This window comes from Polyodon spathula, chromosome 39 (assembly GCF_017654505.1).
Source record: "Polyodon spathula isolate WHYD16114869_AA chromosome 39, ASM1765450v1, whole genome shotgun sequence".
Taxonomy (NCBI): Eukaryota; Metazoa; Chordata; class Actinopteri; order Acipenseriformes; family Polyodontidae; genus Polyodon; species Polyodon spathula.
This window is the reverse complement of record NC_054572.1, coordinates 469364-484338: the sequence shown is the minus strand read 5'-3', so window position 1 is coordinate 484338 and position 14975 is coordinate 469364. Positions and strand designations below refer to the sequence as shown.

General features: G+C 39.9%; 1 protein-coding gene across 35 annotated transcripts in view; it reads left to right on the top strand.

Moving 5' to 3' along the window:
* The window catches only part of nfasca (neurofascin homolog (chicken) a), a 47758-nt gene extending 43884 nt beyond the window's left edge, over positions 1 to 3874 (top strand). For all 35 annotated transcript variants that reach the window (XM_041236013.1, XM_041236012.1, XM_041236036.1 and 32 more), the window contains one exon: positions 1052 to 3874. In XM_041236013.1, coding sequence (XP_041091947.1) covers positions 1052 to 1283 — 232 coding nt within the window. In that variant the 3' untranslated portion in view covers positions 1284 to 3874. The remainder of the gene's footprint in view (positions 1 to 1051) is intronic.
* Positions 3875 to 14975: the final 11101 nt, after the last annotated feature.

Genomic DNA, 14975 nt, shown 5'->3' with positions numbered 1-14975 from the left:
TTCACGGTTCACATTTGTAACCCCTTGCATGTGGCATGTTGGAGACTCATTCAGTGCGTTGGCACGAGTTCATGTTTTCTGAAAACCAAAATCACTTTTTCTGAAAATTTGACTCCGAACAGTTAACCTAATAACAATCTCCGTTGTGTTTTCCTGTGTTCCCACGGCTTTTGAAATTGGAATGGGAGCGTTTGGCTCAACAGCTCTTGTTCACAAGGACATGCACATTGATTGCCGAGGAGGAATGCCACAGCTTGAACTAAAATCTCTGCTCTTTGCGCCAGCAGATAGATATTAACTAGGCTCTAACCCGCGTTTTTGCACTGCACTGACAAATTAATCGGTATGGGATTTGTTGGTTCCATTTGTTAAACAGATGTTGAAAAAGTGTTTCAGTTAAATGCATGGGATTTTCTTACCAAATGTAGACATTTGGTATTTTTCATTGTGTATGGGTATGCAGGAATTGGATCCAATGCCTGTGGACTTATGTACAATAAAAACAATTTGTTAGGGTTTCATGCTCCAGTCAGCATAGCAGTTGTCAGAAACTGCTAGAAACCACAGAATATTATTCAATTGCTAGCAATTCTGTTTAAAGCTAGATAAGGTAGGATATTTATATGCCACAGTTTGATAGCCAGGGCAGATGCTTAATGTGTTGAGGATTTCTAAGTGCAATACTGTATTTCAACAAACTGCATTATAATAATGCCTATTTTTACGCATTACATGCTGTACAAAAAAATGAATACCGCATAAGCGATCTAGACAGATTGCAGTTACCATTCAATTAACCTAAACAGCAATATACAATTTACAAAGGTGTTTTATGTGTTTAACAGAACATTAAATGCAAAGGGGTCCCTGCTTGCTTGATTTTAAATGACGATCTAGATCGATTGAATATACTCCACTGTGTCCAATATGCTGTTATACAGTACAATCATTTCTGTAAGGGTTGTGCCAGCCAACTGGAATTTCTCGGTGGCTTCGCTGCGATTTGTTTTGTAATTTTAATGACGTCTCTGTGTGTTTCCAACCCCCAAAGCGATGAGGATAACAAGCCCCTGCAGGGCAGCCAGACCTCTCTGGAAGGGACTATCAAGCAGCAGGAGAGCGATGACAGCCTGGTGGACTACGGAGAAGGGGGGGATGGCCAGTTCAATGAGGACGGCTCCTTCATCGGCCAGTACACTGTCAAGAAGGACAAGGAGGAAACTGAGGGCAACGAGAGCTCCGAGGCCACGTCTCCTGTCAATGCCATCTACTCGCTGGCGTAACCCTGCCATGGGGGGTGGGGGAGGGGGGAGAGTGCTGCTGACTGACACAAAGACACCAAGAACCAAGAACACCACGCAGGAATACACCACTGTTCAAAGAATAGGAGCAGGTCAGGAAACTGCACCCAGTGTCCACCATCTTGGATCCAGCCGGTCTACAGTTACAGCAGGATAGATCCAAGTTGGAGCCACAATGGGACCAGTTTCCTAACCCTACTACTCTAAACCGTAGTACAGGCAGAAGTGGGAGAGTGCAAAGGAAGTCCATGTAGGTCAGCGATGAGAGTGAGAGGAGACATGGTGATAGGGTTGTTTAGAAAGACAATCCTGCTCCAGGTCTTTGTCCCAATCAGGCCTGTACATACATATATAAGCTTATTGACGTGCCATTTCCATTGCACAGCTGCACCCGTCAGATACAAGAGCAGTTCTGATGATTTTATCATATTGATATCAATAGCGTATATTTTTGTCTTGTTGTCTGGTGTGTATAAAGTGATTGATGCAAAGTTATCTGACCTTCTATATATGTGGCTCTGCCTGCTGTATAATGTAGTATACTACAGGTGGGATCTGCGCAGTTAAAAGATTTCAGAGTCATGTGACTTTCTGTAATGGGAAAATCAAAGACAAGGCACCGGAAACTATAGCCAGCTAGAAAAACATCCCACAGAATGATAAACGTAAAAAAAAATGATGGGAGGGAAAAAAGCAATTTACTCTGCAAAGTAGACTTGTTATAGAACATGTAGACTTTATTGTGCAATGGAAAACCGGTTCAAAAACAGCATGGAGGACCCAACTGGAAGGAAAATCCGAACTAGAATACCCCTGGTTGGGTGGTATTTTTGCAATGACTGGAGAGCAGAAGCTTGGTGTTCTCTCAAAGAGAAGGCTGCCCACATGGTCAGTTTTAAGATCCTGCTCCTTTGTTTCTTTTCTGATTATTTTTATTGTATCCAGAGCAACCCCACCCCTGCTCCAGCTCACCCATCCCTGCTCCAACTCATCCATCCCTGCTGCAGCGACTCCCTGCGTCAGAAGCCAATGGGGCCACACGGATCAGCCTCACTGGAACAAGAGGCATTGGCTCACCCACCACTGACTGAACCGAGGGGGAGAAAACGTGACAGACCCGCTTCCTCTCCTCTCCCCACCACCATCATCCTGTGTATCTTACTCCCAGAGAAATAGCAAAGAGCACCCCAGTAAACGCTCGAAACACACGCTACTTTACAAAACTGCCAAACAAAAACGCCTGCGACGTGTCAAGAGAAAAAAACTCTTTAAACGATGAGAGACCAAAAAAAAAGGGAAAGGATTTAAGCAGAGGTCATCAGGAGAGAGCCTCAAAGACAGTGAGGCAGAAGTCGACACAGCCAGCCCCTAGCCATCTCTTTTAACAGCAGATGCACTCAACCAAACAGCTTGGATACTGACATCAGCCCTGGTTCCCAACGGGACCCAGTCTTTGGTTTTGCCTTTTTCTTTCTGCTAAGACCGAAACCCCTTTGACCTCTGTGTCCCCCTGCACATTCACTGGACCCTGTAAAATGACTAATCTCCTGTTGTCATTATTCTGTAAAAAATGGTACACCGCTTGATCTAGTAATTTATATGCAGCCTTGGCAAACCTTTGTTTGAGTGGCCCTGGACTGCTGTGCTTGTGTGTGTGCGTGTGTGCTTGTGTGTGCGTGTGTGTGTGTGCGCGCGTGTGTGTGTGTGTGGCAGAAGGTGTTTTAAGGTTTAAGTGGCGAGGGGTTTATTTATGTTGGCCGTTAATGAAACCTAGAACTTAAAATGTGGATCCAAGGAGCATGATATTTCAACTCACGTCTCGGATAAAAGAGGAGTTTTTTTTTTCCCCCGTATTTGGGGATGTTGCCGGCTGAGCGGAAGGAATGGAGGACACTGTATTTTGAGGACTGTTTGAGTTTGTGAAATATGTAAAAGATGCTGATGTTCATTCAGTTGTTTTGGATTATTATTGGTTTTTTGTTGTTCATTTCATGCATTGAGACAAAATAGGGGTGTGCCATTCCTGTGTATTTACACGTGGATTAACAAAAGGGTAGAGCTGAGGGACTGGGGTGTTTTCTGACCATGTGCTTAGAGCTGAAGGACTGGGAGGCAGAGTGGGCCTGTAGTTAGAGCTGTAGTTTTTAAAATCAATTCCCAATCCCAATTCCTTTGAAGGATTTGGAACTGGACTTGTTATTTTAGAGACACACATAATTGTTTGTGATTGCTCAATGGCTTTCATTTGAAGCCAATTGACTAACAGTGACTTCTGTTAACGTAATTTGTTGCCACTGTGAGCAGATCATTTTAACAGAACGCGGCTCATTGCAATTTTGATCAATGTCGTGTTGGAATTGATTAGAAGGGAATTGATTTTAAAAAGGAATTGGAACTGAAAAACAGGAACTGACCTTAACCCTGGTGGACTTAAGCCATTCATATATTTTTATAGGTGAAGACTTTGTCAATTAGTCTTCAAATTGCCCAAACTGGGTTTCCTTCAAAGAAAACTGTTTATCTTCTAGCGGTTTCTGACAAATGCTTAATTATCAATAAATTATATATATATATATATAGATATAGATATAGATAGACCAATATAGACAGCCCGTTTTTTTATAATAGATATCTATTACCAGGTTTTTTGGTTGGCACACCCCACCGCACCCCTAAAAAAAAAAAAAAAGAAAAAAAAAGGTTTTTCTTTAAATAACCTAATGTCTTAATTAAATATCTATTGTTATTATAATTATTATGATTATTCTTACTATATTTTTTTGTTATTATTTAACATGTGAATTATGACATATCTTTATTTAACCTGTTGGGAATTATATTGTATGTATTATTTGTTAAATGCTATTTTGCTTAAATCATACGTCATAGTTGGATGCCGCTACTATGGACGGAGTTAGGAATGTTTATTTCTATATATCTTTGACACAAAAACAGATTATTTATATATATATATATATATATATATATATATATATATATATATATATAATATATATATATATATATATATATATATATATATATATATATATATAAATATCTATGTATGTACGGGACACTGTAATTACTCTACAAGCAAGCTCTTAAACAGCATCTTGTTAACAGCAAAAGCCTTTTCTGTTGTGTAACATAAGTGATTCTGCCAGTGAAACTGAGATGGGTGTTGAACATTTTAAAAGCCGTGGCTCCATTGTGTTAATAATACGAGTTTATGTTACATTTCTGTTTGTTCGTTTTTGGAGGAATTAGGGCTCTGCTTCCCTCCCTTAATCCTGTAAGAAACCCAGAGCTACTGCAAAGTGCAAGTAAATTTATTTCTAGCACTGCCAGATTTTTGTTCTTGGTAAGCTGACCCAATGTAAATCAGCCTATTTTAATATAACTCTGTGGTGATTTGCATTCGTTGAGTTTGGTCTCCCTAATGCAGGGGGGTTATGGGGGGGGGGTGGGGGGGAGCATACGGTACATTAAAAAGTGTATTAAAAATGTAAACTCGAGAAATCAATATGCATACAGTGGGAAATCTGAACTCATCTATTATTTAAATGCACTGAATACACTCTCCCCCATTCCCTGAGGCATCTGTAAATATTAACGAGTACTATAACAGCCATCACAGGGGCCAGCCTCATGCCTGGAGTACATCGGATATCCCCTCTGGAAACCATTAAGCCTTCCCATCCATTTCTACCACTGAAAACCAAAAAAGCCACAACGTCTTTTTTCAAATCAGGGATTCAAGTTACACAGAGATGATGTCATTAAGCAATTCAAGCCGATGGTTTCACCCTCTCATATCTAAACCGTGTGATATATTAAAAGCATACACACCCATAGGGCACTGCAGCAGTAACAAATGCACTTCACAAAGAAGATTCTCTGCTGTTTGTTTCCTGTATTGGAACATCACCAAGTAATATTTCCCTACAAACCTTGTTAATGTGGTCTACAGTGTGCTGTAAGCTACCTATACTGCATGCAAAGGTTTCCCCTGACTTTTTGATTGGCAAGTACCATAGTCATGCTTTTGACGCCTGCATAGTGTCTTGTTTTTATTCACAATACACTTCAAACTCATTAAAGATATAATCATAACCTTATTCTGACTCTAATTAATATCAAGGTTATGATTTTTGTAAAAACAAATTGCATGGATCACCCCGCCAAAAGGATTTCAAGTTCCAGATCCCATTAGGTGCTATACACTGAACTGATGAACTTTCTTAGTGACCACAGATTACTTTCAGTCACCTTATTGTGATACATTTTGTTAAATGCCCTTGGCCACTTAGGTTCCACTTTCAACAATGATCTAGCATTCAAGTCTCCGTGAATGCCAGCTATTGATTGTAAGCCTGTGTACACCCTGGGTTTATGTCCCAACAGGTCTTGGAGAAACATGTTGTGTTTTGTAATCTTATTTGGATTTAGGTGCACAGGTTTGATTTTCTTTAAGAGTGTTCCGGTCTGCAGAGGAATTAAATCTTTAACTTGATGAGTGCTAATGCTTTGATTGCATTGTCGAGACCAGATGTTATTTCCATTTAAAAATGTTGAAATAAATGTACCCAATTTGTATTTTATTCTTGAACTTCAGTATACTTCGAAGTAGATCCATTAAAATTAAAATAAAATAGATAGAACATCCTAGAGTAGGATGTGCAACCCAACATCCTGACATTTAGAAAAGGGAAAGGGCCACTTTACATGTGCTGTACATCGTTAAAATAACTATGTTTGAGTGGGCTGCAGTGTGGAAGGCAGTGGGTTTGAGCAGCTCATAGGTTAGAGTGCTGGGCTGCAGTGTGGAAGGCAGTGGGTTTGAGTAGGTCAGTGGTTAGAGTGCTGGGCTGCAGTGTGGAAGGCAGTGGGTTTGAGTAGGTCAGTGGTTAGAGTGCTGGGCTGCAGTGTGGAAGGCAGTGGGTTTGAGTAGCTCAGTGGTTAGAGTGCTGGGCTGCAGTGTGGAAGGCAATGGGTTTGAGCAGCTCAGAGGTTAGAGTTCTGGGCTGCAGTGTGGAAGGCAGTGGGTTTGAGCAGCTCAGTGGTTAGAGTGCTGGGCTGCAGTGTGGAAGGCAGTGGGTTTGAGCAGCTCAGAGGTTAGAGTTCTGGGCTGCAGTGTTGAAGGCAGTGGGTTTGAACAGCTCAGTGGTTAGAGTGATGGGCTGCAGTGTGGAAGGCAGTGGATTTGACTATCTCAGAGTTAAGTGAGCCCACTAGTAGCAAGAGATGGAAGGAGATCCACCAGTCTACACAACAAACATCAGTTAGATTGCTCCCAAAAATATTTTTCTCTCAGGTCCCCCCCCCCCCCCAAAAAAAAAAAAAAAAACATCACAGCAATAAAATATATGTATATGTTTTCTATTTTTAAATTTCATTTTGAACCCTGGGCAACTTGAATATGAAACATGTAATCCAAGATTGATCCTGTGACAGTTTTACCTTTACTCAAAGCGTACTAAAGGAACCTTAACCCTCAATTAAATCAAGAGTCCTGCAACACTCGTGCAGGTTAGAAAAGACCAAGCCCTGGGGTCCCATTATAATTCTGAGCATCCCTACTAGATAACCAAAACTAGAATAACCGCGTGTACTGGTTTCACGCTAACACTGCGTACAATGCCAAAAATGTGAAAGTTATCAGTTATCATTCTCCCAATTGTTTGCTTTCATGTGTTATTTTGACGACCCTGTATTAAAGTGAATCACTGTGATTTAATCCCTGGCCAGGTGTTCAGTCTGTTGACGTACAGAGCAGTTCGATTTGATCCAGCTCTCTTCGACGAGAGAACGTGGAGAAGCGTTTGGCTCTGGTTACTTCGTGGGGAGAGAGGTGTGCACTTGTAGGTTCCTTGTTTAGATTCGGTGCCATCCAGTTGGTTTCAGAAGCAGTCAAAAAACAAACTTCAAGTTTTCATTAACTGTTTCATTCCAGCGACAGTCTGTTGGAACTCATTCCAAATAAACTACAGTACCTAACCCTAAGAATCGTTTCTGGGCTGTCTGGATGTTATCTGTGTGCTGTTCCATTGCATTAACATTGGAACCTGTTACTTTAAAGTGTATATTGTTCTTGGTCTTGCCGAGATCTTCATTCACAGCAGGGTTCGAAGTGGACAGCAGAGCCTGCAAGTTGCTCATGCACTGGTGTTTTCAGGTGGCCGTCATTTACATGCTGTGCAGGGCTTCAATCACACAAACTTGGCATCAGCAGATTTTGCATGACTGGTGTGCACATCAGATGCTTAGTATGCCAGACTGCACTTTGATCCAGCCTCTGTTCATTAGTGTTCTTTCCGCAGAGCAGGAGGCATCAAAAAGACACTGGTCTAGTCTTGGTGTGTGCTGTGTGTCAAGCAGTGAGGATGTTTTTTGCTGGTCCAGTATTTATGTTTGCAGCGTTTAGGGAGCTGTTAATGTAGCTCACTGATAAAGTTCTGCCAGAACAGTAAGAAATGCTCTTGATCGCCACCTGTCTGTTTCTTTTATTCTCCTTCCCTTGCTGGTCATTTTAAACTTTTTTTTTTTTTTTTCTTGTTCAGTTATTTCATAATTCCTAATGCAACGAGTCCAACTTGGTTTTGGTTGACCTGGTTGACCTAAGCAAGATTCAAAAAGCTTTTCTTGTGTGTGTGTGTGTGTTTTTTTTGTTTTTGTTTTTGTTTTTTGTTTTTTATTTTTAATAAACCAGGAGCATCTTGAAGAAATCGTGTGTTTCTTGTGCAAAAAGTAATAACAATAATATTAATGATAATAATAACCACAACTGCATTTACCCAGGCTTGTATTTTGTACAAAAAAAATGTGTAACATAACTGCACAACCTTTGGGTTTAATCTCATTTTGTATTTTTTATTCTGTGTTAATTCTAATAAAATAATTTTTAAAAATAAAATAAATAGTTATATAGCTCTTGGAACCTCACCCATTGGGGTCGGTCTTTCTTTCGCTTGTTTTCTTTGTAAATAATCACGCTTTTAATTTTCAGGTAAAGAGCTAGAGATTAGATTTTTAGCTAAGGATTGTTGAAAGCAGTGTGGCGTAACAGTTAGAGCTGAGGACTGGGAGCCAGGGGATCAAAGAGAATCCCTGGTGTAAATGACAGATTTGGGTACACGTTTGCTCCAAAGAAAGGACACTTAGTGCTCCATCCAACAACTGAAACCCTGGAAATCTACAGGAAGTCTGCCTTTAGCTGAAGAGGAAAGACTGCACCAAGTTCAATACACAAGTTCAGTAAACATGCTATTTTTCAAGAATTCTGTGAATGACGTCATGATTATGTCAGAATAGAATGTTCATTCCAAGAGGTTCCACAGTTCCTAGTTTGAAGATAAACTCACATTCCCTTTGTTTCCAAGCAGCACTTGTTCCATAGCACTGACTGATCCCACAGATAGTGAATCCGTTAACCACACCTGTGGGCTTTGTTTGCTTAAAAAATAGATGATCGATTATTCTTGTCTACGTGAGGGTGGTATCAAAAACCGGTGCACGAAAAAAGAAATCTTGAAAAATGGCAGAGGGTACGTCTGAAGACCTTGACAATAGGTCAACTGGAAGGTGTACCCAATATTTCACAATATCTCAGAATGGTGGCAGTACTACAATTGTATCATATCATCTTCGTTGCAAGTAAACTGATTTTTGTTTTTATTCAACATATCTTTCAAACAGTATCTGAAATCAACACTAAATTCTACTTTTTCTTCAGCTAAAACAAAATAGCACCCAGTACGTTACCTTTGTTAGTCTGAAATTTGAAAGCTTACAGAATACCAAAAACAGATCTGTTAAGTGCAGTATTCCACGCTGTAGTGCAGCTGGTAATTTACACTAATACAGATGCTTGATGTATGTTTAATCTTTTTTTAGACATGGCATTTGGCTGAAGGAAGCACAAACGGCAGTCCAGCTCAATAGAAAATGTCAGATTACGTCAGTAAAAGTGATTACTTGCAATTGTCTTTCAATGCAATTTCATATCACCAGCAAACAGGTGTGATTAATCAATGATTCGATCACATAGATGTCAAGATTACACATACGGAAATACCTAGAGACATGTTTTAATGGTCTTCTGTAGAAAACAGATTGCGAAGAACCATGGTGAGCTCAAACTTTAAAAAAAATAATAAGTTGAAAGGATGCAATGAAAAACAGAAACTGGAATATAAAAACTGGAAATCAACGATACATGGGTAAGAAAAGTATAACTTTTGTACCCCCCCCCCCCCCCCCCCCCCCCCACTATAGATTTTGGCTGTCAGATGAGGTAATTCTCCAGTCGGTTTGCTAGACTGGAACTCCGGAATTGTTCTGTCGATTAATATCATAAACGAGCAAGCTGAAAGCTTATTTCTGTCAATTCCGTTTCCTTTGCTTTTAAAACAGCTCTACATTTGCTATGCATGAGGCTTTTTTCATCCTTAGTATTGGAATGCACTTTTTATTTGTCCCTAATCAGGTTTCAGCTCTTAGAAAGCGGATTACCACACTGTAAATCAATAATGCAAGACTACTAGCTATGATTTATTTAACAGCAAAGAGTTCCTTCTTTGCTTTTCCTTGATACTGTATATGTTCAGATAGAGGACCATGTTCATAAAAATGTAGCCAGTTTTGTTATAGGGACTGTAATCATAGCCCATTTTCATTACTCAAACTTCAATTCCTGCCCTGGCTATTGCTACTCAAACATGACATTTAGGATTGAATTCTCAGATATATTTACTCCAAACCATCATCCCTTATACAAATTTACCACAATATCTGTGCACAATATTTTTTCAGTTTTCCCATGCTTTTCCCATGGTTATACTATGCATTTACCATAGTTTACCCTGGTTTGCCGTGTTAATTAATATGCTTTACCACACCTTCCTATTCTTTACCATGCTTTACTATGCTTTCACTGTGTTTTATTAACTCAAATTTTATTAAAACACAAATTTCAAGAATCACAAAAAAAATAAGAAACATTTCCAAATGATTTCCAATCCACTAAATTGAATGCCCTGAGTTGTTTCTTACTGGTTTTGTAATTTTATCTATTTTCCTTCCTGAGAAAATAGTGTTAATTATGATTTGGAGTAAAGAGCTTTGAGAACAATTCTAATAATATTAATTATTATAATTTTTTTTTTTAAATGACAATGTTTAAAAGTGACAGAAAAAGAATGAATATTGGCTCCCTCCCAGATTGGAGGAAAAGCGATTGCCCTCGCTAACCAAGGGGGCGTGGCTGAAGGTACAAAATGGGGTGTGGTTGTTATGGTTCCTAGAGAATCGCTGAAGGACTGTAAAGCAGCCATGAGTGTTTAGTGTTTGTTTGTTTTGTCGATCTAACTGTACTCGTTTGTTCTTGTTAGATGGCTAACACGTACAGGGAGCTGTCGCTAAAGGCCAGCACCAACTGTTCACGAATAAATTGTATTTCACCACTTGCACATTAGCACTTATGCAACAAATAAAGGATTGTTTGGACTGTGAACTTCGTTGTCAGTCGTCTGTTTAAGCATTGAATCACATCTATAGCTGCGCACTGCAAACCACTTCGCCACAGTACCCCAAAAGGGAAACACAGTATGTACAGATCGTGTAATCGTGATAAACTACAAGGCCTTAGCAGTGCTAAGCTCCATTGCACCCTCTGTTTCATAGACTGCACTGCAATGTAAATAGAATATTCATGGCAGACCATCTAGATTTAGGATCATGCATATTTATAGACTATGAAGGTGACGGACCCAGAGGATGTGGTAAGGCTGAAGGAAAGAAATGTATGAAATTGAAAGACAAACTCATTTGAGGAAGGCACTAGCTGAAACATCTGTCTACTTGTTTCTCATAGTTTCACCTTGGCTGAGCATTATAGAGCTGTGGGTGACATTGAAAGACCTAAACCCGTTCTCCTAAATTCCTGTTTTTTAGAAAACAATTGCTTTTGAGTAAATTTTTTTGGACTATGGTGGCATTATTTATAGAGTATCTACGACCACTGTCTTAAGAATACGAGATCCTTTGTACCATTCTGCTTTGAGATTTATAACCAATCTGGGTTATTCTGTTCATCGCAGTGATTTATATGGATTAGCTGGTCTGACTTCTTTATCTCTGCGAAGGTTGAAACACTGGTATATAATTGTTTAGAAGCTTATCCTTGGCAAAACTCCACATGATCTTAATACATTGTTAATTATCTCTAGTAGTACTCACAATTTTAGATCTCAGACTATTTTAGGTTTTTCAGTTTCCGGGGTTCGTATGGAGTTGAAAAAAGCATTCAGTGTTCCAGTTCTATTGTCATGGAATAAACTTCAGGAAGAACTGCAACTTGATACCTTTAATTAAAGGAGTAAAAATTGACATCTGTGTAGCTGAGACTTTGTTTTGGCCGGTGCTTCCAAATTGATTCTTGCAATGTAATTAACTTTTGTATTGATTGTGCTCATTTGAATATGTATGTGGTTTTTTTGTGTGTGTGTTATTTTGTATTATATGCCACCTTGTTGACCAGGTCTCCCTTGAAAAAATAGATGTTTAATCTCAATGGGACTTTACTTGTTAATTAAAGGTTAAATAAAACATATAAACCGTGTTGTGACATTGCTTCCGCCTGGGTGCACAAGGGGACTTGCTTTCCCCACAACGCTAGTGTTGGAGAGAACAAGGTCACATTTTCATGTGGTCATCACGCCTATCAACTCTTTGTGCAAGGCCTGTGTAGCACTACTCAGTGGAGTTCACACAGGCACCGTTGTGGTATTTCTTTCTTCTTCTGCTTCTTCTCCTTCTTTATTGATGTTAAACAATGCTCCCCCACAATGTTTATAATTCCCCATAGCGTCTGTTAATGTCTTTAATTCCACGGAGGGTCTCTGATTCCCTCTAATGTCTGGCTGTGGAAATGGTTAATGAGCCTGTGTGTCTCTCCCTCTTGCTCCGAGGGATCGGATTCATGAGTCTTATAGAAAAGCTGCACTGGCTAGCATCATCTTTTAACTACACGGTGCCTAATGGACCCTCATGTCACAAGACTCCCGTTAGAGCTCTTTCAAGCTGCCCCAGAGCAATTTCAAATCCCAGTCAGTAAACATGTAATAACCCTTTCACCCCTGTAGCTTATCCCAGTGGGGCAGGGGTGTAATGGGAGCCATCTCAGCAGGAGTGTGATTAATAATCTCCCCTAAATAGGGGGAAGGAACTCAGGTGAGTGGAAGCACAGGTCTAATGAAGTGCCCAATGGCCTGTATTTAATTTATTACCATACCATGTGGTATTTTAAAAAGTGAATCTTAGAAAAGACGTTATATCAAATGTATGAGGAATATGTCCTGCACACCATGTCCAGAAGACATTTTATGATGTAACCTGGCTGGCACTATCTACAGTATCAGCTCAATATTGGTGTATCAGAACTAGGTTATTTACTTTTGAACTAACCCTGGGTTTGTTGACAAAGACACCATTTCTACCCAGCGTCTATGACGCGGATTAGAACAAAATTGTATCAGGAAACGGTTAGGGTTAGGGTTAGGGGGGTTAGAATTATGTTTAGGGTCAGGGTTAGGAATATAGCATGCAAAAAAAGGCATATTAAGTATAGTGTAACGATGCATAATAATATTGTAAGTATGTGTAAGTACACATGTATTTACTAAGTAACTACTATGTGAATTCAAAGTAATCAGAGAGACTTAAAGCAAAGTGTTATCATAAATTGGAATTAAAAACAAGCTAACAACAACCACCTCCTGGGCTTTACCTGTAGCGTCGAGAGTTCAGTGCTGTATTGTTGAGTGTTACCTGTAGAATGTGGTGCAGTGATGCCATGCTCAGATCGCTCTGTCTGTCTGCACTACGGGCAGTCCCTTGACACTGAACGTCTTTATCATAGATGAGATAATACACCCCTTTCTACCAATCAATAGTGCAGCCCTCTCTCTCTCTCTCTCTCTCTCTCTCTCTCTCTCTCTCTCTGTCTCTCTCTCTCGCACTCTGCCTGACCAGATAATGGGGTTTAATGGGTCTCCTCAGTTGTGACTCAGCCGCTTTGAAGAGAATGGAAGCAGGTCTTATATGGAGGGAATTCCAGTCAACTCTACCGTATATCACCCAGCAATGTCACCTTACAGAAACAATGGTTGTATTACGATTAGTCCCAGCAACACCTTCACTGTTGAATAGAATTTTGTGACACAATAAAATCTCTCTTGAGTTGTTTTTAATGTTGTAAGATTATGATAGACCTTTTGATCACATGACCAGCCAAGAAGCGATATCAACAGACCAGCAGGATGTGGCTAAACCTAAAACCACTGCAGAAGCATTGAGCTGATCATTGCATGCATATATGTGTCGTTGTCCATCAAGTCAAAAGGTCACTCTTGAAATCAGCACTTGAAGAATGTGTTGCAGTAAGAATACCTCTGTTAAGAAAGGGGAACAAGACTAAAGGGCTAAAACATGCACAAGGACACAGAAATTGTACTATGGAACAATGGTCAAAGGTGCTTTGGACTGTTGATGGATGGACAACGACACCTGTGATGCGAGCTATTTCACTCAAGGCAGGCAGGTTGCTTTTTCCTTATCAGCATGCACCCTGCTGTATCCCAGCATGCACCCTCGGTAGATGAAGTCCAGAATCCACGTAGCCAAGAACAGCCGAGAGTCATAAAAACTGCTAACCTTGCAAACAATTGCAGATGTGCTGTCTTGTGTTTGTAATTATTATTATTATTATTATTATTATTATTATTATTATTATTATTATTATTATTATTATTATTATGCATAGGTTTCCTTCTCATAATTAGACACTAGGGAAATACAGTGCTAGACTAGGTAATGACAGTGCTGGAGCGCTGAGAATGGAGTATTTTAGGCTGGGCTGTTTGACCCCTTTATTCTTTGACATTTAAGATGATTAATTTCCACCTATAGTGATTGTTCGCAGTGATCAGTGCCTATGAGTGTAAGTGTGACTCGACTCAGTGATACTGTCCTGGGCTGTACCCGCTCCAGTCAAGCTCTGCTGCTGAACTCGGCTCTCATCCACCATTCAGCAGGATCGTAGAAAGGCTGGCTCTGTGCCAACGGCCCCAGAAACACTTCTCATTTAAATGCTAATGCACGGGCACGCGGCTCATTGGAAAAGGACATTTGTACAGTGGTTCTGTGGGTGGGGGGCAGTGTGTCTGTGGTTTCAAACAGCAGACGCCAAGCCTTAGGAAGTGCATTGCCATACAATTAATTGGCAGGATGCCCGAAGGAAATTACATTTCCGAGCCCCGAAAACACATAAAACTGTAACATAGTATCTGTTAATGTTAGCTTGGACTTCATTCCTGTGGTACGTTTATTCAGTTGTATTGGTAGATAACCAATGGCCTTGCATGTTAACTACACATTCGCATAACACTTTCAATTAGCGCCTCTATAATGACATTGTAATTACATTGTAGTTACACATGTGGTTACAGAGCAAATACATTTAATAGTTACTGAGCAAATGCACAAGCGCTTGTTGAAAAGCATGCAGTTACAAAGGACGCAAGGAACTTTTTATTTTGTAGACATGTTGTTGCATTGTTACTGCATGACCTAATGTGTTTGCATTGTGTTACTGAGGAGTAACTACAGTGCAAT